General features: G+C 39.2%; 1 protein-coding gene and 1 non-coding gene across 3 annotated transcripts in view; both read left to right on the top strand.

Moving 5' to 3' along the window:
- Ugp2 (UDP-glucose pyrophosphorylase 2) overlaps positions 1–24,066 on the top strand; it is a 50,142-nt gene that overhangs the window by 9,701 nt on the left and 16,375 nt on the right. For both annotated transcript variants that reach the window (NM_001290634.1, NM_139297.6), the window contains exons 2-3: positions 7,161–7,288; positions 8,111–8,218. In NM_001290634.1, the coding sequence (NP_001277563.1) occupies positions 7,175–7,288; positions 8,111–8,218 (222 nt within the window). In that variant the 5' untranslated portion in view covers positions 7,161–7,174. The remainder of the gene's footprint in view (positions 1–7,160; positions 7,289–8,110; positions 8,219–24,066) is intronic.
- Positions 16,892–16,979, top strand: Mir1933 (microRNA 1933). The gene has a single exon (NR_035454.1). It is a non-coding gene; the product is annotated as a microRNA 1933 (primary transcript).

The raw sequence follows: 24,066 nt of genomic DNA, 5'->3' as shown, positions 1-24,066 counted from the left end.
TTTATACTTCAGAACATGAAGTTACTTTGTACCACCATTTAGAGTGTCAGAGAAAGGGTATCTTGTATACCTTTTAGTTGCCAAGTTAAGAAACAAAAGCAATTTCTAAATTGAATGCCTTCTGTCTTAGGCTTTTTTTTTTCTGGGTTTCTGAGAGTTCTGTAATGTCATTATGACCCCACTCCCTGACTCCCTCCTGCATTTGAATAGCTAAAGGTCCATAATACTGAAATTTCAATTCTTGTACATAAGGAAGAACTAGATTATAGCAGGAGGTGGGGCTGAGAAAAATCAGTTACTGCTTGGTTTGTATGACATTTCCTAAAGTATAATGAAACCAAACAAATAATTCTGGTAAATTCTAGTAAGCCCAGTTATTCTGTTAGTTGTATAGATAGGCTTTGGAGGACAGCGATGTTTAGGAATTTCTATCCCCAAATTTAAAGAAAGCCAAACTAGAGGAAAATGTACAGGATGTGGTGATTTACTGTGGTGGGATGGATCTCAGGACAGGAGCAAAAATGTTTGCTCTATAGATAGGCCCAGCACCTGCCTGCTCTGTGACTTTGGGGAAGTCATCTCACTATTTCACCCTCACACTCCTCATCCAGAGAGTGAGGAAAATAGAAGGGGAGACTGATGGCTTGCTTGCATCTTTAAAAACTCTTTGGTTTGTGACTATGCTTATGAACTGTTTGCTTCCTAATTTATTTTCTGTGTGAAGTAGTGGAAGATCAATTCTGCTTGCTAAGAAGTGGGAGGAAACCATTTATGAGGTTGGAAATCTTGCATTATTCAAGGGATTCTTTAATTGACCTTCTCTTAGAAACCCAGTTGCCACTGCAACTCAAGTGTAACTTGAGAATGTTAAATCCAAGAAAAGTCCTGCAGTTTGTACTTAAACCTTCCAGAAATTCCTTTTAAAAATTGGGGTGAATAGTAACTAATTGGCAAGGAAAAAATGGATTTTAGATCTGGGCCTTCTGTTCTTTGCTGAAGCATGTAAGATTACTTCTTGTTGAACCAACCACCCTTCCATCCTTTTAATTTACTTTACTTTTTAAACAAGATCTCACTATGAAATTCAAGCTGGCTACTCCTCCTGCCTAATCATTTGAGTGCTGGGGTTTCAGGTGTATGTCACCATGCCCAGCTGTTTTTGTGTATATTCTTAGAAGCCCACCCTTATTCCTTAATCATTAAAAAGGTAATTTTATAGTAGTACTTTGTCCAGTGGAATAAAACGACAGCAGAAGAAGGGTGGAAGAGGGTAGTAAGTTTGTTACCATGCTCTTTCCTTGTAGACACTTATTTTGTAAACAGGATAGAAGGGATAAAAATTGTTCTCTCTGTGCATCTAGAACTTATCAAAGACATGGGAGAATAAAAGTTAGAGTTTTTTTTTTTTAACTCAAAATTGAATCTGTGTTTGGAATTTTTTGATGCTATATTTGAAGGTTGGCAGACATCTAAAAGAATATCTTCCAGCCAGCCTTACCTAGTTTGGTTTAATAGGGAGAATGACTGGCATGATCCTGAATATTTTCACCTTGAGCCTTTTAAGTGAATAGGTTGGCTGTTCTGGACAGGGAGCCTTTAAAGTTATTGTTTATAATTTTCCTTGTTTAGCTAAATCTCAGATAGCTACTTTGTTATATTTAAACTTGGATTTACAAATAAGTTTTAGCTTATTTGCCCAGAGTATAAGGTAAACGTTTCTCTCATTCATTGTTTTTATGGATGTTATTATCATATCTAACTTCAGAAAAAAATTACAGTTTATAAATAACTTCTGAGTCTGACAAAAAAAAATTTTTGTTGTTGTTTTAAAATCATTGTAAGACCTGGAGAGATGGCTTCGTGGTTAAGAGTATGGTTGCTCTTCCAGAGGACCCTGGTTCATCTCCCAGCAACCACATGACAGCTCACAACTGTCTGTGACTCTAGTTCCAGGGGATTCAACACTGTCACACTGGCAAAACTCCAGTGCACATGAAATCAAAATAAATGAATTGTTGAAAAAAAATCACTGTATAGTTATTTGTGTCTAAACTAACCTGTGGCACAGAACAAAATAATTCATGTGTTTAATGCATGCCTTTTTCTTCCTCTGTATTTAGAATTTTCTTCCAAATTACTTGTCAATGTTGTGAGAATTGAATATAGTAGAATTTCTTATTTCTCTTTGCTTTTGATTGTTGCTTTAAGTTTCTTTTTCCTTGATTTCTCTGCCATAATGAACTGTAAACTAGCATAAATTCGTTTTCCCATTAAAGTTGCTTTTTGCCAAGCTGTTTTAACACAGCAACAGAAATGAAACAAAAATCCTCTTTGGCTGGAAATTTAGTCCTATCTGTCTAGAGTTATCCCTGGAATTGTGAAAACATGCTGCCCTATTTCCAGTAAAGCCATGGGCTTTGGTTTTCACCAACAAAAGTAACCATAGAACTGAGCAGTGTATACTATTGCTGGTTTTCAGGCAATACGTGTGTTCTGATCCTACTAATAACTCAGGATGTAGGTTCCCAGGCCTTACTGCTTGTTGGTTCTATTCTCAGGTATTTTCATAATTGGAGAAAATTTAGATCAATCCTTAAACAAAACTAAACAAACAAACAAAAAACCCAGCTTGTTCCTTACATTTCTACCATTATGATCTACTTTCTGGTCCATCAAACCAAAACCGCTTTCAACTTTCCCTGTTGATTTACAAAAGACAGTCCCATCTCCAAGTGAATAAAGATTTTCCCTTGAGGATTAGTTCCAAAGGCCCACCCCAGCCAATTTATACTTTTAACTTGAATGACAGTTTAGGGGCAGGAGGGGTTCTTGAGACAGATTCTTACTACATAGCCTAGCCTGGCCTGGAACTCACAAAGATCCACCAGTCTCTGCCTCCCAAGGAGCACACCACCACATCCAGCAAGGTGTGGTGGTGGTGGTGGTGGTGGTGGTGGTGGTGGTGGTGGTGGTGGTGGTGATGGTTTCTTTGTTTGTTGTAGGCAGGATTGAACACAGGTCTTCAGATACACTAAGCACACACACTACTACTGAACTAAACCTGAGTGGCAATTTAAAACAAAAATGCCAAAGCTTTTCATAGAAGCAGCCTTCTTCTGTGAACCCTATCTATGTCTTTCTGTCTGTGTCACTCTCAGTCTCTTTCTCTCTCTCTCTCTCTCTCTCTCTCTCTCTCTCTCTCTCTCTCACACACACACACACACATCCTACTTCCTTCTCCGTTTCTCCCTTCCTCCCAGCTTTTTAAGAAAGAGGAGAGGTATAAGTTGCCTTAAATGGCACAGAAATGCTTATTGCAGGGAATAACTTTTCAATATTTTTGTGACTTAATTCTGATAGAAAACCACCGTGTAGCATTTAGATAAAGCCCCATCTGGGTATGAGTAAGACCCAAAACTTTTGAAATACAAACCAATGTTTCTGATCAGTTTGGGGCTGTGCTTTGAAATGCATCTGGTCTCTTTGAGGACTCTAAAATGGATAAGAGCGATGTTTCTCGCTACTTTAAGATCCTGGTACTGGTCTCTACTTAGGATCTCTTGAGTATATGCCATGATGCAACATCAAAGATTAAAAATCATGAATTTTGAAAAAGGCTCATATTTTACTCTATACTCTCTGGCCCTAAATACAGCTTGGTGAAGGCAAATTTTGGCTGAGGTATAAAAGTTTAACCTCCAACACCATCCTACAACTAGACCTATTTTGTAGAAATCAAAGGTAGTGCTCTAAAGACTCTAAAGGCCTGATGTCCAGGCCTCTGCCACTCTGTAACAAGACTGGAGGTGATACTAAGAAAACTAAGCTGTAAAGGACACACTAGAAGTAAAGTTTCCTGCCATATATCTATTTCTCTGCTTATAGCACTCCCCGTGGAAACAATACTTGGTTGAACCCTCAGGGGCAATTAAAATTCATGATTCTTTTTTTTAACAACCCTTAACAAAACAAGAAAAACTTGAAAGCTTCACCAGGGAGCCCCCAAACATTACCAGCCAACTGGTGCACATAGGACATACCTAAGTCTGTTTTCTGTCTTGGTTTCTTTGTCTTGTGGGAACTTCCAAAAAGCCTGATTTTTCTCCTTGTGTCCTAACAGGTCTTTCTTCTACTTTTGAAATGGTTAAAACTTTTCTTTTCTCTAGGCCTACTGCTTTTTTACTGCCCAGAAATTATCTCTAAAACTTACCCAAATAACTATAGTAGCCTAGCAACATTCAATAATACAGAGCCTTGGGCTCCACAGACTTAACTGTTGAGCCTTGCCTTCTCAGCGTTAAACAACTGAGACATGGAACACGCTATCACATGACCTACAGTTAAAGGTACTGAAGACAAATTGACAAAAGGCATTACAGCCTTCCCAAGTCAAATTTGTTCACTCCAAAGACAGAGATAGAAAGTTCTTTGTTAATGTTTGCCTCATTTGTGTTTATATTTGTTTTCATGCAATTATGTATCATTCTATGTTAAGACAACATAAAACTCAGTCGACCCTCAGAATTTCTCATAGTAGTTGAGTAAAACACTTGTGGCTACTTAAAATACCAACCAACAGTAGCAGTGAAACTAGCTATATAAGTTTGCTCCTTGTTGTGTAAGAGAAAAATGGCTACGATAAGTCTTAAGATAATAATAACATCATATTTTAAGGTAAATTAAAGACAACCTTTGCCTATCTACCTACTATCTCATCTTTGAAAACAGGCTTTTCAACTTTCTTATCACTTAAGCTTTAATAAGAAAGAGAAGGATCATGTAAAAACCAGTCTGGCTCAGCTTACTTAAAACTTTTTAACTATCAGGCTAGACTCTGTCTTTAAAAAATAAAAACTCATATGCTTTATATTAAGAGTATTATCTTTAAAAGTACAGATTTAGATTAAGAATGGCTATAAAAGATGATATGGTCACCAGTCTAAAATACACTTACAAATAATACAAATATTTGATATTTTTAAAAAATGTCTGTATATCTGACTGTCAGGGTGTATGTATATCTACAATTGCTTCTGATTTTATAAAAATTGCACAATACCAGATTGAATTATAATTAAATGATCATGGTAATTAAAACTGTCAATTTAGCCCATATTTGTTTTAATTAATAATGTAAAATTTTAAAACAAAAAATAGATGAACAGTCTCTGTTGAAATGTTATTTGGTTGATTGTTGTCTCAGCTCTGATTCTGTGAGCAATCTAAACAAGACTGTTGCTTAGAAAATAAAGTAGCTCTAAAGGCATGATGGCTTCTGCTCCAGGGTTCAACTCCCCATGGACATTTCCCCTATTTGGAAGATAATCTTCTAAGCTATTCTTAAAATTAAAATGGAGAAAGTTACTTGGTCCCATGCTTCCAGCTCTCTCTCCTTTTCTTTTTTTTTTTTTAATGTTTTTGTTTTTGTTTTGTTTTGTTTTGTTTTTTGTCTTTCTGAGGCAGGGTTTCTCTGTAGCCCTGGCTGTCCTCAATCTAAAGAAGATCTATCTTCCTCTACCTTCCAGGTTGTGGGATTCAAGGCATGAGCCACCACTGCACAGCTGCTCTCTACCTTCTTTATAGTATATTTAAAGGACAAATTATTCTTTAAATAATATCTAAAAAGCATTTTAAATTTTATCAAATAATTTTAATAGTTTATCCTCAAGTATTAGACTTAGGTTTACTTTAAAAAATGTTTTTGCCAAGCTCTGTTATACAATTAAATTTTAAAGCAAGGTTTGTTTTTCAACACTTGGTAATTGACCTTTGGGTCTTCACTAACTACTTGAAGAGTTACACTAATGTAGACGTAGAGACTAAGTAGGCAGCTGGTATTTTGGCCCTTGCCCCCAGCTCGTCTGTTGAGGATGATGCTACACTTCTTGCCTACTGCACTGATGACTTATCTGTCCTCCTGATCCAAAGATTGGGCTCAAGACCACTGTACACTTCGTATACAAACAGCAGGGCCAACACAAAAGAAAAGTCTCCAGAACTTCCAAGGGAGACCACATCGTCAGCAGGTGTTACCCTTACCAGCTGATAACATAAATAATAAAGAAAACTAAAGGAGCCTCTCTCCAGTAACTCCTGTGGACCAGATCCTTGCCTAGCTCTTAAAGAAGAAAAAAAAGAAAAAGCTAATTTGGGGCTATGTAAATGTAAATATACATTTGCTTATAAATACCTAACAGAAAAGTAGAAACCAAAAAAGAAAAATTAATTATTAGTAATAATACAAAAACTAGACTTTAAAGAGAGAGTAGTTCAGGTCTTATATAGGCCTTCCCATTAAATCCTATATGTGGGCTACTAGCATTTCAGATAACTCTGGCTGCAACTATAATACAAAAATTCTATCTATATGAATCTATTTAGATAGATTTTTTTAAAAAAGAGTAGAGTGATTTTATACACTGATAATCTTTTTATCACTTATTCACTGGTAAGTCTTTTTAAAGCTTCTGTACTAGGATTTTCAAGAACACAACTGATAGAATGAATATACACATTGAATAAGTATTACATTTTATTTATATATATATACATATATATGTATGTGTGCATATATATATATATGTATGTATGTATGTATATATGTATGTATGTGTAGAATGGCTTACAGGCTATGGTCTAGCTAGTCCAATAATGGCGGTATCCCAACAGCAAGTTCAGGAGTCTGGTAGTTGTTCAGTCTATGAGACTGGATTCTCAGCTGGTCTTCAGTATACTCTGGAATCCCACAGGTGTAGGTTCTTAATGGCAGTGAATGAATGAACTTAACAACAAGAGTGAAGGCAGGCAGGCAAAGAGCGTGTCCTTTATATAGGCTGCCAGTAGAAGATGTGGTGCACATTAAAGGTAGATCTTCCCACCTCAGAGATCCAGATTACAGGTGGGTCTTCCTACTTCAAATAATCTAATTAAGCAAAATCCCTTAAAGGTGTACCCAGCCTCTTGGGTTTTAGTTAAGCTAAATGTTGTCAAGTTGACAGCCATCACTCTTTGTTTAGCATACTTCCATCTTGTTATAAAGCAAAGGCCAACAAATTCTCAGACTTTGGTCCATCTTGACTTTAATCTGTAAATAACAAAATTAATAAGTTTCCTTGTTGCTGACTGATACTAATCAGTGACTTTATATTTTTTTATTTAAGATCTTAGCAAAGCTATGTCTCAAGATGGTGCTTCTCAGTTCCAAGAGGTCATTCTCCAAGAACTAGAATTATCTGTGAAGAAAGAATTAGAAAAAATACTTACCACAGCAGCCTCACATGAGTTTGAGGTAAGGATTCAATAGTGTCTTTTGCTTTGTGTGTCAACATGCATAATTGCCACCAGTGGTGATTCTCCAGCCTGAAATGAGCACAGGATGTAACATCAGAAGTTAGCACTGTTGAACACTCACAGATCGTTAATATTTGTTCATAGTACAGCTACTTTCTTTTGTTAAAAAAAAAAACTGAGGAAATTTTCCAAGTCCCCAAAAGAGCATGGACAGGATTACAGTTTATGTTGTGTTTGAGTATCATTGGGTATAGAGATGGTTACCATGTTTAGTCGGATCTGTAACAAGCCATGTCCTCTCTGTGCCTTTTGCCCATAGCCAGGTCTAGCAGAGCTGTGCTAGAGCTCTCAGTTTTCCAGGTCTAGCAGACCTGTGCTAGAGCTATCAGTTTTCCAAAATCGAGAAGCTTTACTTTCTGTCAGTACATTATCTTTTATTTTTCAATTCAATTTGTACTTACTGTTTTGAGGTTAGTTATGTTTTATTCCCTTTTTGTTCTTTTGGTGAGAATTTATTTGCACTCAGAAGTAGTGAAAGATGTTGGAATGTAATAAAAAATAATGTTGAAATTCATAGGGACTAAAATTGTTCAGAGTACAAGACAACTGACTAGCAGGTGATAGTGGAGGGGTTGGCGTGTTAAAAGACTCCTTTAAATATAGTTCCTTTTCACTTTTCTACTTCAGTTTTAAACAGGCCTTAGTATTTTTGCCCTTCTCTATATTCTAATAGTGTAAGAATTTCACTTAAAGGTATTTTTAAAGTAATAGTTTGAATCTAGTTTTACTATGTATTAAACATTTTCTTCTATTTTCATAGCACACTAAAAAAGATCTTGATGGATTTCGGAAGCTATTTCATAGATTTTTGCAAGAAAAGGGACCGTCTGTGGACTGGGGTAAAATCCAGAGACCTCCAGAAGATTCGGTAAGTTTTAGGTAAAGCATAAGAAACTGGGTAATTTGAATGTTGGTTTTACTTTGTAGGTGGGTTGTGAAGATGTAACAGAACCTTCCTAGCAAACATACTGATTTCAGTTTGTGGTCCTTCATGTTGGGTGTGGAGGTAGCCGACCTTTAGCTTAAGGTCTCATCCCCCTGCAGCATTGTCCCACTTTCACACATTGTAATTAGCATCCATTCTACTTTTGTAAAAAGCATCCCGTTTGGATTTCATGTTGTTCTCTCTTCCAACCATTAGATTTCTTTCTGCCTTAAACTTTGCTCAGGCCTTACCCAGACTTTAAAGCTCTCTCCATGCTTTCAGGCCATTTCTGTAACCTTGTCTGCCCATGCCACCAGCCCAGCATACCTTTTGTTTTCTCCTCCCCTGCTTCTAGAGTTCTGCATAGTTAATGGTATGGGATCCTCACCTAACAAACTTCCTGTGTGTTATGGAGGCGTAGCGCTGATGTCTGCACCTGCCATGGGCTGCTAGCAGAAAGCCCCACTGAGGAGGGATAAAGGGCAGGATTAGGTGTTTAAATCTGAGCTCCAGTACTTTGTTTTATGTAAAATGAGAACAGTACCGGGTGTTTTGTGTACTTCACAAGTTGTTAAGATGATATATGTGAAAATAGATTACCGTACTTGAAGCATTGTATGGGCCTGATGTTCTTGCCACGTGTAGTGTTCATTTCTTACACTGCAATCTTGCTTTAACACTTTTAAAATATGATTCAGTGCAAACTAACTGAAGTGTGGTCCCAGTGTACCAGAGTTTGCTGGGGCTCAGGCCTGCTCATCAGTAGCAGTTTAAGCTAATGGAGTCAACATTAGATTTTTTTTTCCTAGTGAGAAAATCATAAATAAGTTCCTGCTTAGGAATACTCTTACTCCCATGTGTAGAAAAGTACCTACATTTTTAAAATTTAGGCCATTTCTTTTCTTTAAAAATCTCTCATTAGTTGCCTTGAGTATATTATCTTATTAGTAACACTGAAGTTAGAATTTTTCTCACTGGGTTGGCGACATAACTTAGTAGGAAATGGACCAGTGCTTGCCATGTGGGTCTAAAGACCTGAGTTCAGGCCCTAGAACCCATATTAGAAGGAAAGAATGAATCCTAAATGTTGTCTTCTGCCCTCTACACATGAGTAATGGGTGCACATGCGGGTGCACAAACACACACACAAATACACAAATATAATAAAAACAATTTAAAAAATTCCTCTTCTTTATAATGTCAATGATAATGGGGGACTCCCTTGTTTTGGTCTTTGTTTTACTGTCCCTGACACATTATTTATTATGATTTATTTCTTCATAGTTACATAGCAGAATTAATATTTTCTTAGCCAAAGAAAATGAGAGAATTCTTCTAGATAGGTATGCTCTTTAAAAAAGAACTACATGTAGATTCATCCAGTTTTTTAAAATGTTTGAGAACAGACCTAACACAATGATAGATTTAGTCACTCTAAGTACTTGGAATTTTTGTCTTGGATTTATTTATAATTGAATAACCTCAGTTGATTATTGTGTGGTGGGCTCCAGCAGCAGACCTGGGAGCCCTGCTGCTTTCTGGACAGTTACTACAGAGCCTGATATCAGCTAAGTGCAAGGCATTGGCCCCTTTGTGCAGCAGCTGCCCACGTGCAGATCCTGGTCCTTGCAGGTGGGTTCCATTGATGTGCTGTGCTTTAAAGTGTCAGTTGGTAGGTTAATGCTGAGGACGAGCCAGCCCTAGAAGCACCCCTTTACTAACTAAACCTAACTAAACAGAGAAGCAAAGGTCAGTCTGAAGTCTGCTCAGTGACTAGGATTAGCTGGGAGTGTACAGTGTGTCCTGTAGTCTCCGCTGCTGTGCACAGAGCCGGAGTGTCACTTGATGCCGAGTTATAACGTACTGGGCAGCATACTGAGAGCTCATCTTTGCCTCCTCTCCTTGTGCCAAAAAGTAGAAAACATTTACTTTTATTTATTTCGTTTTACAGGTACTACCTTTATCAAAAAGATTCTAATACATTTTTTAAAAAGACCCTCAACTGTCTAATCGGTAGCAGATTTAGTTCTAAAGATGTGATTTTCTCATTTTTTTAACAGAGCATTTTTAAAAAGATTTATTTATTTTATTTATACGAGTACACTAATCTACAGACACACCAGAAGAGGGCATCAGATCCCATTAAGATGGTTGTGAGCCCTGGGGATCCAACCCATAAACAACCACCAAAACCAGACACGATTGTAGATGCCAACAAGAGCTTGCTGACAGGAGCCTGATATAGCTGTCTCCTAAGAGGCTCTGCCAGTGCCTGACAAATACAGAAGTGGAGACTCACAGCCATCCATTGGACAGAGCATAGGGTCCCCAATGAAGGAGCCAGAGAAAGTACCCAAGGAGCTGAAGGGGTTTGCAGCCCAATAGGAGGAACAACAATATGAACTAACCAGTACCCCTAGAGCTCCCTGGGACTAAAGCACCAACCAAAGAAAACACTTGTTAGGACCCATGGTCCTGTGAAGGTTATATGCCCCAGTGTAGGGGACTGCCAGGGCCAGGAAACGGAATGGGTGGGTTGGTGAGCAGGGGGCGGGAGGAGATAGGGGGTTTTCGGAGGGGAAACTAGAAAATGAGATAACATTTGAAATGTTGGGCCTGTGTGCAAGCACCTCTGCCTCTTGAGCCATCTTGTAGGCTTGCATCTGTTTTTGTACATAGTTAGGAATATTGCTGTGGTTTGTAAGTAAAGTTTCATTGAAAAATAGAGATATGTACTTCTTGTCTGTAGCTCCTGGTTTTTGCTATATTTACACACTGAACAGTTAAAATTGAGGCAGTATAGGTTACTATAACACTTAAAATATTCAGTGGCTAAGATACATTTAATAAATGCTGATTGATTGTAGCAAGTTCAGACTGCTGAGCTGTACAAGGGAATTTACAATTTTTTTGTGGAGAACGCAGCATTTGTATATAAAACATGTTGGTTGTCTTTTTGAAGAGCCACCTGTAAAAGCATTAAAAGCAATCTCTATAGGATTTTAGATATAATTTTAGACAGTACCCATAGGGTATTTTCAAAAGAAAAAAGTTTTAAAGGGGATCTTCTGGATAAAGGTTGTCTATAGCTTCTGAGTATCATGCTAATGCAATCTGCCCATTATTATTGCTGTAGAACAATTAATCAACCTGAATTTTGTTTAGTAGCACATTGATTTCTGAAGGCTCTTTACCAGTAAGTTGTTTAGGACATGGCCTTCCCACCATTAATTTAATTTCTTGCAAATAAGAAGTTACAGCTTGTTTTGGAGAATTATGACATACATACATTTTTATAATACCTTGCATCAACAACCTTCCAGTAGGTGATAGGGAGAAAGGAAGGATAAGCAACTGATAAGGATGAAAGGTATTAATTCTGTGTGCTGTCAATTTATACCAGCATTATTTAATAAACTAATAACTTGCCTGTTGGCTTATCAGCTGACCTGTGCAGATCTTGTCTGCTGGACCTGGGATCTGAGGACCTGAAAAAATGGGATGGACCACAGTCTAATGCCGTGGACAACTGTACTTCAGTTTCAGTGTGCTTTTATATTCAAATGTAACAAAGCAATGATCCAAGGAAGGCTGTTTGAGTTTAGAAAAACATGTACATAGAGGTCAGTAAGCACAAACTAAATACTAACTATTAACAGACCCGTCCTGTCCCAGAAGTTTCTCAGGACAGACCAATTTAAACACAATTGCTTGGCACATACTGTAGATTATATCTAAGATGGCATGAAAGCACGGCAGAAGGCCAAGTCCAGATTCAGGGTACACTGACCAGGTTGGGTTCTATAGCTATGTACTGACATCCAACTAGAATAGACATCTTATAAACTGAATACAAATGTTTGTCACAGGAGACTCAGAATCACGTCCAAGAGTAGTCCAGGGAATAAAATGTACTTGAGGTAAGAGGCCATCTGCCTTTTTTTCTTGGAGCCTCTCTCACAGTTCCCCAAGGCATTGTTCATCATGGGTCATTGTTTTGACCTTGTTCTGACTGCCACCTGACCTGTTTCAGGTGTTAAATTTCTTACAGAATTTAAACAAGGGTCTCCAGAGAGCAACTTAAATAGTAGAGCCAAATCCTCAGTAGTAATGAGCAGATAAAAGCAAACTCAATTGACATGGCCCCAAATTTAAAACTTTGTTCTTTTAGCTTATCATGAAAGTTAAGCATTCACGTAAGTATTGATAAGATGAGCAGCAGAGAAGAATGTCATCTGCATATCTAATTCCCAGCACCTCAGGAAATTTAATGAGCATCAGGCTGTAAGTGCTTTATGCCTTAGTTGTAATTGTTCCCCTTGAGCTTGTTTTAATTTTTTTCTTCAAAAAGGGGCCATTGATCAAGCTAATTGATTTATTCCTGCTGTGTGTGGGGCGGGGGAGGGGAATGGAGAAACAAGCTCTTGCTGCACTGGCTTAGCTCCACCTGCCATTGTCAGGCGATGCATCGATGCGTCGGACACTGAGGCCTCTGAGTTCCAATCACATCATCTTTGAGCATGCTGTAGCAGTAAGTGACTCCTGGGCAGCTGGGAAGCTGGAGAGGCTATGGAGTCCATTCCACCTACTCTGCCAAGATACTTATGGCAGAATTTTTTTCCTTTCCTCTGTTTTTGTTATTAATTTTCCACTCTTTTACCTATGCTCCATACCTCTGTGGTAAGAGGCCTGGTATCTTACCTTCTATTTCTTTTTTTTTTTTTTTTTTTTTTAACTTTCCTTAACCTTCTCTAAGGGTCATGCCCCATGTTGGGCCCTGGTTATAGGGGGTTTCTGCAAATGCCAAGACCAACAGGGTATCAGACTGTGTAAGGCAAAGAGGAAGTCCAATTTAACACAGCCTTTGTTGGTTCAAACTTCAAAAGTCTAACCTTTAGCAGTTTATTGTAAGTATATATAAGTACAGTACAATTTGGAGAAAAAGCTTGCTGGTGTCACAAAGCCCCCTATGCACGAGGAGGCAAAATGACATCAAAACTCTTTTCAGAGTACATGGCACTTGAGATAAGCTACATATATTATCCTAACGGCCTAGGGGAGGATCTGAAATGGTTTTGGTCATACAGATAGTGTAGTGGTCATTTGGGCTCCTTTGGGTCCAATTTATGGGAGCTTGGTATGCCCTGGCTCTACAGACAGCATAAATCACCAAGTTATTAACCTCCTCCATCCCAGTCTTCTTGGTGGAAAAACAGGCTAAAACATCTCTCTCTTTGGAAAGACAATCCAGGTGTTTAACATTCCTGGTTTCCTTAGTGCTTATCTTTGAGGGCAGGGTCCTTTGTGTTCCTAGATTTGCATGCGTGTGTGCATGCGTTGGAGGTGGAGAGGAAGGGAAGGAGAAATGGAGAAAGAGGGAGGAAGGGAGGGAGGGAGAGAGGGAAGACTGAAGAGAGGAGAGACAGCAACCACTGGACACCATGGTGTGCATGTGCAGGTCAGGACAACCACCAGCATTAGCTTTGATCTTCACTTTCCATCCACCTAGATCTGTCCTAGACTAGCTGCTCGAAGCTTCTGGGCCAGCTAGTTTCTGTTTCATCTCCAAAGACTCATGCCCAGCCACCAATTGTATCTCATGTAAGTAGTTTATGTCATACAATTGAAAAGGAAAAATAGGTCTGTGGTTCTGCTATCCTACCTCTAGATCTCTAATCCACCATGAAGGAATTTCTACTTATAAGGGGAGAATTTTTATATGAAGCAAAGTGATCCACCCATACCTACTCCTTATACTTTCTGCCCTGAAATTATTTGAGAGAATCTTTTACTAATCCTTTTTGGGGGTTGGGATTCTTCAGTTTTGAGCAACTGAATATCCACACATCCCATTTTAAAACCAGGATAACAGCAGAATGTTCACACCAGGTACCGAAGCTTGAGAGATCTTTGTAAGAATTTCAAGCCCCCATAACATTTAGAATTATGTGTATGTGATTTGTTTTTTCCATAGTAGACAGTAGACAGTCAGTGTTGCCATACTCCCATAGGAGACCATGGCCTATGAAGGTTAAGAACTGCTGTCTTACAGATCTGGTTCTGCACATCTCTAATCCCAGCATTCCAGAGGTGGAGACAGGAAATCTATGCAAGTTCAAGACTTGCTGGTCCTACGTAGTAAGTTCCAGGCCAGTCAGGATTGCATAGTAAGACCTTGTCTCAAAATAAAACAAAACAAAACACAAAAGCAAAAAGAACAAAAAACAAAAACAAAAAAAGAAACTGTACAGAACTAGATCTTTACAAAACAAATATAGATCACTTATCAGCATTTTAGCTTTGTGTTTGTGGAGGACTTGAGTCCAAAACTGACTAACTGGCACAGGGATAAGACCGACTTTCTGGTCTCCTGGGGTGAACCTGACACAAGACTTCTCTGAGAGTAAATGGCTTATCAAAAAGAATAAACCTGTGAAAGTAAGACTCCAAAATACTGCTTAAAGTTACTCTCATGGTGGTCTTTGGTTGGACAGATGGTGAGTGTGGCTGGTTCTTTGTCTAGAGTCAGAAAAAGAACCAGAGAGTTTCTTTGCTCCTTCATTGGAAAACACAAGATGTTTATATTACAATTTTTAACGATAGCAAAATTCATGAATAAAGTAGCAACAAAATAATTTTATGGTTGGTGGTCACCACAGCAGGAGGAACTGTGTTAGTTGGTCTCAGCTTTAGGAAGATTGAGAACAGCTGTTGATACACATATACCTGCACTGTAGTCTTCCACAGGACTCTCTCTACAGCCGCTTTCTCTTTCCTTTTTATCCACCTCCATCTTCCCAGGCCTGCTTCCACAATGTGAATTATATAACTAACTAACAATGGCTAGGCCAGTGGGTTAGTGTGAGGTGGGGCAGGCAAGGTGATTTTATTAAAGCTAGCAGATTTTGACTTAAGAGAGTTGTTATTTGGTCCTTCCTTGGATTCTGGTTTGTTTGTTTGTTTGTTTGTTTGTTTTTGCAAGTTCTTTAATCACCTGACTTTGTCCTTCCTAATCCATACTCAGATGGGATGTTGTGTGTAAGCCACCACCCTGTCTGATAAGGATATGGACCGCATGCTGCACATGATTGACTTATCCTATGACCGTAGCTCTGTCTGACATCTACAACAACTTATAAGAGGAGTGTACCTTTTTGTTATGTTTAAATGCTTCTTGTTTACCATCTATGTATGTTGCTTTTACATTTTGTAGTTTAAAAATATTCGGAAGTCTTTTAATCCCCTAGAATTTCTATTCAAATTTTGAGAGTTCAGTAAAGTATAGGAGTGGATTTTTCTTCATGTTTACCTTTCTAAGTTCTAGGACCTTGCTTGCCATCTGTAAAGCGCTGCTTTTTATTTAATTTTTTGCTTTTTATTTAATTTTGATTTTCTCACCCTGGTTTTCTGCCAGTTCTTTTATCATCAGATCTTCTGTACTTTATGAGGTTTAAAGTACACAGGGATTTTACAGTTTTACATCTCTTCAGTAATTTGAAATTGCTCCCATTTTTAATAAGATGGCAGTACGTGAGAGTTTGACAGGTAAAAATATCAACAGTAGGAAACAAAATACTCTAAGTCGATTAAGATGTAAAAATTGAATTAAGTGGTTTACAATGGGTTTTTAAATAAACAATTTTACAGTAGTTTGAGTTAGAGAAAATTTTTTTAGAATCCATCTTGTTTTTAGCTGGGAAGGTAATAGAGCTATCTAAGCTAATTTTTATTGTCTGTATTCCATTTTAAAACTTCTTTCTGAGTCACCGTGAACATAAGATGATTACTCAAAAGGACTGAGAGAATTCCAAAGTTCAGAACGAAGTTTATAAAACAGGAAACATGGATATGTCAAAGGGTACCTGTGACTTGACTAAATATTGGAAACAGGTGGAAGCAGGCCATTGACTAGAGATTATTTACAGAAAGGTTCAGTTAAAACAATTGTCTTCATGTACATAGTCCTAAAGCCCTTTGAGGATTGTAATGTATTCTCTAATTTCAGGAGAGCATGAAATACCATTTCAAAGGTGCTTGTTTTATCTTTTATTTTCTAAGCCAAAAGTTAATTTTTGTTTTATTTATTTGAAATGGTAAGAATCAAACCACAGTCTTAATGCAAGATAGCCAAGTCATCTCTTTGTAGATAATTCAGCTATATCTCTTCTCAGTAGTTTTCATTTAATTAAGTTTGATAGATCATTTACTAGTAAAAACCAACCTAGGAAATTTCAGCAGCAGCAGGGAGACGGCCTAACACAGCTACCAGCAGCCTAAGAGACTCTTAGAGACCTCCTCTAAGGTAGAGCCAGATCCTTGCCTGTGCTGCAGAAAAGAGTTTCAAGAAGCCCCAGAGTGAAACAAAGTTAATTATTTTGTTAATTATTTGGCAGACTCATGGGAAACGGATAGTACACAATACCAAGATATAGGCATGGGCTTCTGGAGAAAGCATTGCACTTAAGGATCTTTACCATGGTAATATGTGTAATCCTGTGGCTTCTAAATTACCTACCTTCCTTCCTTTTCTTTCTTTCACTCATTCCTTGGCAGTTTCATACATGTGTAAGATGCATTCTGGTTACCCCTACTCCTCTCAGCACCTCAGCATATCTGTCCTGATCCCACAGTCATGGTGTTCGGTCTTAGTTTGTGACCAGTTTAGTTTAACCAGGACCATCAGTGTGACTATTGGATTGGGACTATCCACTGCGGTGAGTGTGGTGCGGTCACTGGTTAGGTATACTGCTGAAGGTAATGACTGTGTTTCCCAGAATCTTTCAGTAGGAAACAGTTTAGCAGAGAAGATTAGACCTACCCCCTCACTCATCCACGTCTGGCTGTTAATGAGCTCATTTTTGTGCAGGCTGAGCGAAACCATTTCCAGTTGTTTGAAGGGTATGCCTAAGTTGGCTGGATACTGCCCATTTGGGGGCTTTTGGAAGGCCTTCTCTCTATTTTCCACACTTACATTCTTTATGCTATATCCTCTTCTGCATTGTTCCTGAGCCTTGGAAGAAATGGCGTAATGCCTTGTTTAGGACCAAGCACTCAACCGTCACTTATTCTCAGGATCCTATATAGCTATACATTTGTAATTGTTGTAGAAACTATTTAATCCGGATCCAGGGTTTCTACCCTGCCTTAGATCATTTAGTTCCCAGATAAAAATCATACATAACCTTTATATTTACAGTTAGCCTTAAACAGTACAAGAGCTGGGCAGATATCTACCCTCTATGTTGTTAGAATCTACTTTACTATCAGTAACTCTGAGTTATTACTACTTGCTATGTTTCATCTGGGCTGTTCTTAACTCCAGTTGGCCAGCCTTCAGAGCCATGTTCTCTTGACTCCTAACCCATGGTGGTTTCTCCTTTATCCTCCTGTGCCTCTCCTCTTCCTTCTCCTCCCTCCCGTCATCCTTCTCCTCCAACCGCACGCCTGGGAAACCTAAACCCCATCTATGTCTCTTCTGCCCAGCTATTGGCTATTGGCATCTTTATTTACCAAGCAGAAATAACTTATGAGCAAGGTCTGTATGCTGACTGAGTTATCTCTGGGACACCCAGGTCCTGGGGGGCCGCACTTACCATTACAATAGATAACAAAAGACCAAACCTCAACATGTTATCTACCACAAGTGGTAATTGTTTCCATATACTTGGGAGATGGTTCCATGTTATGACAGTTTAGCACTCTGGCCTCCCCAGCTGTGAGTTTATGAGTACTTGTATCGTACCAGGTATGAATTCCCATTATAATCAGAGAATATAATCAGAGAGTAGTTGTTACCCATGACAGTCATGCTGCTCTTGAACAAATAAACATGTTTTGTCCTGGCAGGTAAATATCATAGTTTACACCAACAACGGGTAAGGTTGTTGGTGTGTTTTCTTCCTCAGCAGCCTTTGCCCAGCGTATTCAGCACAGTGAAAGCAAGCTGGCATGGTGGAAGCTCGGTTCCAGTTCATGCCACCAAGATAGATGGTGTCTTCAGCAATAGAGCCGTACCATCTAGTTCTGAAGGGCAACCACAAAGAAATGGCAAGAATTTTTATTGTTTAGGAGTTTTCTATGGTCTCTCTGTCCAGTTAATCATAAGGGAGGTGGCCCATTGTCTTAGTCAGTGTTCTATTGCTGTGAAGAGACACCACAATCAAGGCAACTCTTATAAGCAAACATTTAATTGGGGCTGCCTTACAGTTTCAGAGATTCCAGTCCATTATCATCCTGGTGGGAAGCATGGCAGCATCCAGGCAGACATGGTGCTGGAGAAGGAGCTTAGAATTCTTTGGGCTTTTGAAACCTCAAAGCCCAACCCCAATGTCACATTTCTCCAATAAGGCCACATCTACTCCAGTAAGGCCATACCTAATATTTCCCAACCAGTGTCATTCTCTGATAACTAGGCATTCAAGTATGTGAGCCTGTGGGGGCACATTCTCATCCAAACCACCACACCTACACCTTGTATTAAGTTACATTTACTAAAAATGTAATTTTCAACAGGGTTTAAAAATTAAAGCTTAAAATTTAAGTACAAGTAATGAATTGGCATATATACTTTGCTTAAAGAATTTCCTTTTGTGAATGAAACTAAGGTTTTGTGAAGTTTATTGTTTTAAGAATGAGAGGTGCTAACTAGCAAAAATCAAGGTTAAAAACAGTTTGGCCCAAAATAAGCACAGTTCATTTTTTGATTTTAAGATCCTTGTTTAAAATATGTTTAGGAAAATATGCATTAGCTCTGTGTGTTTTGACTATCACTTGATGTTCCTTTATTGATTCCATCAGCAGGAAAAACAAAATAGATCCCAGGGCAGGCAGCTTCTCATGACCTCTGAATATTTATTTTCATCCTGGCTCACTATCCGTATACTCATTATTGTGCTTTTTACAAAAGAGAGAACTGAAGTTCAGAATAATTCACCTAGGGAAAAGAATCCAGATGTAAACTTGATGGGTTGTCAAGACTTGAAAGACCTGGTTCTTTAGTATCCTCAAATGATATTAAAGGATCCCTCTGTCTCTGCGAACACTATGGGGTATACTCTGAGCTTATCAACACGTGGGCACAAGAACTACACATTGCTGTGACAAGCATCACTCTTGGCTTTTTACCTACACTTCCTTTGTGATCCTCAAGCAACTGTTCTTCTCTGTTATCCCCATACATGGTAGGCATAGAGTTGGTGATGGTTCGATAGCCACCTTTATCTCCTTAGTTTGTAATTCAGAAGTTATTTCTTGATCAGCCTGAACCTATACTCTTAGCCACTATGTGTATTATAGAACATTTGTTTGTTTTATTTGCACATTAATTATTACTGAAAAAATGGTATACTACAAGATTATTGTTATGTTCTGAAATGAAATTTCTGGTGTCTTAAAGGGTTTTAGTTTGGTGGGGAATGAACTTTTCTGAAATAGGGCATAGTAACCTCTAATCTGCACAATTACTTGGTGATTGATGTTCATACAACTGGAAACCATTGGTCTAGGTGTAGAAGATGAAGAAAGAGTACACCAGGGGTAACATTGCAGAGGCATATAAGCAAGAGTTAGTAAGGTGGTATGGTAGAAACCCAGAGCTCATGTTCCTTGAGTAAAGTATGTTGGTTGAGTAGAAGAGAGTGTATAAGAGCCTTACAAATCATGTCTTTTAGTTAGGTTTGTGGTTTTTTTGTAATCTTGCAACCAAAAACAGTGAATCTGGAGAGTTAGTCTTCCAGCTTGTTGGTAGACAGGCATCTGTGTTTCTCTGTCTCACTGCATTGCAATCTAGAGCACATGTCCTTATTGTCCCAGATGGACACAAGAGTGAACTGTAGTTATGTTGCTAACGAGACGGCAGGCAGTGAGGGAGATGAACAGTGCCCCTGTTCTTTTATAAGACACTTGCCAATTCATTTCACATTTATTGTTTTGACCTGAACTTTGGGATAAGAAGCTGCAAGGGAGGCTGGGAAATATAGTTCTACTCTGGATGATAAGAGTGCCCAGTAAAAAGTTTGAATTATAAAGGGAAAGGAAAGAATGATATTGAACTTGACAGCTAGTGATCTTCCATGCCATACCAGTACTGTATTTGGTTAATGCTATAATGGAGAAATGCACTGTATCAGTTAGGGCTACTATTGCTCTGATGAAATGTCATGACCAAAAGCAACTTGGGAGGAAAGGATTTATTTCACCTACACTTCTGTATCACAGTTGTCAGATTTCATCCTTGAAAGAAGTTGGGGAAGGAACACAAAGCAGAAACCTGGAGGCAGGAGCTGATGCTGAGGCCATGGAACAAGCTTACTGGGTTGTTCCACTTGGCTTGTTCAGCCTGCTAGGCTGAACCTAGGGCAGTTAGCCTATGGGTGGCACCCCAATGCACTGGGCCCTTCCCCATCAGTCATCAAGAAAATGTCTTGCAGGCTTGCCTACAGCCTGATTTTAGTGAGGCAAGAGGCTTTTGTTGGTGGTGGTCTTTTGCTATTGTTTGTGTGTTTGTTTTGTTTGAGACAGGGTTTCTCTGTGAGGCTTTGGCTGTCCTGTAACTCCCTTTGTAGACCAAGCTAACCTTGAACTCAGAAATCCACCTACCTTTGCCTCCTGAGCATTAAAGGGTTATGCTACCACTGCCTGGCTTCATTTTCTTAATTAAGGCTTGCTTCTCTCAGCTGACTCTTGCTTATGTCCCGTTGACATAAAAGCTAGCCAAGATACATGGTGAATTTTGGAAAGGAAAGGAAAGGGAAAAGGGGAAAAAAAAGGGGGAAAGGGAAAGAAGGGAAAGGAAAAGAAGGGAAAGGGAAAGGAAAAGGAAAAAGGAAAGGAAAGGAGGGAGAAAGGAAGGAAGGAAGGAAGAAAGGAAGGAAAAAAATCATTGAGGGGTAGAAAGTGGATTGTAGGGAGGTAAAGAGACCACTCTAGCAGTAGTAGTACAGGTGAGAGATGATGAAGCTAAAAGAACTTACTGAGCAGCTGACTGTATTGTTTGATAAGGACAGGAATGGTAAGCTATGGTTTTGAAGCCAACTTTGTAGGAAGAAGAGTATCACTTAGAGTGAGCTTTGGAAGAAGGAAACAGAAAAAAGCAAAAGATAGTATACTGTTTTAGAAATCAAAGGAAAGTGTGATTTGAGGATTTAGGGAATAACCAGGTGTGTCAAACACAGCAGGCAGTAAGTATTTTGGGTTATTGATGAGATTTAGCAGCTAAGATGTCATTGATGTCATCTGTGTCATCCCTGTAAAGAGCAGGCCATGCTGTGATAGAGGAGAAAACCTGACTTCAGAAAGAAAGTAGGAGTACTTGTGGAGACAGACACAGGGGACAGGGGGACTGAATGGTGGACAAAATGGAGTTCTAGAAACAGACTGTGTTGGCAGGAAGTCAGTGGCTTTTATTTGCTCTGACAACTAGGGTTGAGTTCATCTCGGTTTCTAAGAGCATTGATGAACTCGAAGATTGCATACAAGTAAGGAGAGTACGATATCAGATTTATCATAATGAAAAAAATCCCATTTATGTATGGTGGGGGATTTTTGTTTTGTTTGCTATAGAAAATAACCCAGATACTGGCTGTTACCTTCAAAAATATGAAATGAAAACACAATACATAAAAGTACCTAGCACAGACCTTGCTCTATAAACGCTGCATAAGGACTTAGTGAGTGCAGCAATGCTCTTAGAATGCTTTTTGTGCATAGAAAACATACTGTTTTACTTTTTGCAGAGTTCATTTTCTCTCAGGCAAACTTGCTTTTGTGAAAGAGGTGGGGTGAGGGGGGGGGAGGTGTTCACAGTGCAGTAATCATCCCCTTGTGAACTGGAGCAGGGTGAACGGTACTACCTTGCTGTGGGCATTTTGCACTCACTCTAGAAATGGCACGAGTATGCTATCCAGGCTGGGTCACACTTTCACCATCAGGAACAGTGTGCCCATGACTGAGTGCTGAATTTGGCTTTTCTTCTAATTAGAAACTAAGTTGTGAACAGAGTTGGCAAGATGTAGATCATGGCAGACAGCTTTAAAAAGATCTCCTTTCCATTTTTGCAGAAAAACTACGTTGACATCCTAGAGGACAAATGTTCTTAAAATCACTTCATGTCATAGCTTGCCAGCTACTTTCTCTCACTCACTTGCAAGAGGAAGCTAGATGTTAACCAGTTGTCTTTTACCTGAAAGAAGAGAGTATGAGCGGCCTGGCCTTTCTTGAACATTTTCTCCACAAACCTAGAGATCCTCTTGGGGTTTGCCCCACTTGGTTTGTGGAGGTGGTCCTACCATCTGTTTAGCTGTAGTGGAGATCTTGTTAAAACCATTAATTCTTTTCTTGGCTGTGGAAAAAAAAGAGAAGCAGAGTGATTAGTGGATAGAAAGTGAAGTAAAGGAGGAGGCGTGCCTGCTCCTAACGTGTGGAGAAGGCTTTATTGTAGACGTAAGGGAGAGAGCAGGCACAGGGAAGCATCCCAGCTGAACATGGCGGATAGACTAAATCAGACCATGAGAGGAGAGAAGGGAAGAGAGAGCAAGAGAGGCAGCCAGGGCCAGGAGACCAAGAGAAGAAAATGGCTGAGTTATATAGGGACCAGGCTGAAGGTGGGAAGACAAAGCCCAGACCCTGGGAGAGAGGGGTTTAGAACAGGGGCCCAGTGAGAAGTGCTGGGAGGAGCCACAGGCACTGTGTGAGACCTGTCCTGGTTTTGAGACCTAACATTCCAGCCTTTCCTTGATGAGAAGGAGGAAGGAGCAGCATCATTCACAAAGGCAAGTTTGCCTGGGAGAAAATGAACTCTGCAGAAAGTAAATCAGTGTGTTTCTGAAACTACTTCCACAGGCTGAGTGGAACTTGCCTCAGATTTCTTTCAGATTTAACAGTTAGGGCTGACAGCTCAAAGCTGGTTCACACTCACTGCCAACTCATGGGGTATTCTCTGTTGTCTCCTAACTCGAACCATTGTATCTCAGTGTGTTTTCTTGAGGAAGCTGAGAAGGAACATGGAAGAATAAATTCTGGGAAGTGCTATATCCTAAGTTCTATAGACATACCTACCTTGTATTTGTCAAGGGGCCATAACTCTTCCTTTATATGGCTACTGTCAGTAATGCCTATCTGTCTTAATGAAATTGATACTGACTCTGCTGAGAAATGTAGACTTCAAGGATCTAAAAATGTCTCTCTGCCTGAGTATGTGCACTGTAACAGCTGCTGCTAAGCAGTTTCCATTACTGACACCACCGCCCAGCCCTGGCTTGTTGAACTCAGCTCTGTGTAACTGCCTAGTGGCCTCCCTTGAGGGAGAGTGTGGACATTCATGAACAAGGCACTTTTGTTATGTACAGGTTGATTTATATGACAGAAGTCACTGCTTAGTCCCTAATAAATTAATAAGTTATTAATAAGTTAAAATCTGCAATAAACCTTAGACAAAAATATCCTGGCTTCTTGAAATAAAATAATTGGTAGATTCATCTAGTTTTGAGATTGTGTGTGTATAGCCTCTCTCTCTCTCTTTCTCTTTCTCTCTCTCTCTCTCCCTCCCTCCCTCCCTCCCTCCCTCCCTCCCTCCCTCCCTCCCTCTCTCCAGCTTTCTCGGGGGAGGGGGGGTGAGGAGTTTAGGGTGGGTATAAGTCGTGAAGCATAAGTCACAAGGCTCCACTGGAGGTTTCCAACAGCACAATACCTCAAGTACTCTTGGCAGTTCCCCTCAGCTCATTACAGAACTCCTTCTTCCTTGTCCTTTCTTACTTCTCAGATTCTTTGCCTTATAAACACAGTAGTATCCTCAG

The sequence above is a fragment of the Mus musculus genome, chromosome 11 (assembly GCF_000001635.26).
Source record: "Mus musculus strain C57BL/6J chromosome 11, GRCm38.p6 C57BL/6J".
Classification (NCBI taxonomy): Eukaryota; Metazoa; Chordata; class Mammalia; order Rodentia; family Muridae; genus Mus; species Mus musculus.
The sequence above is the reverse complement of the archived record's forward strand: the minus strand, read 5'-3'. Positions and strand labels throughout refer to the sequence as shown.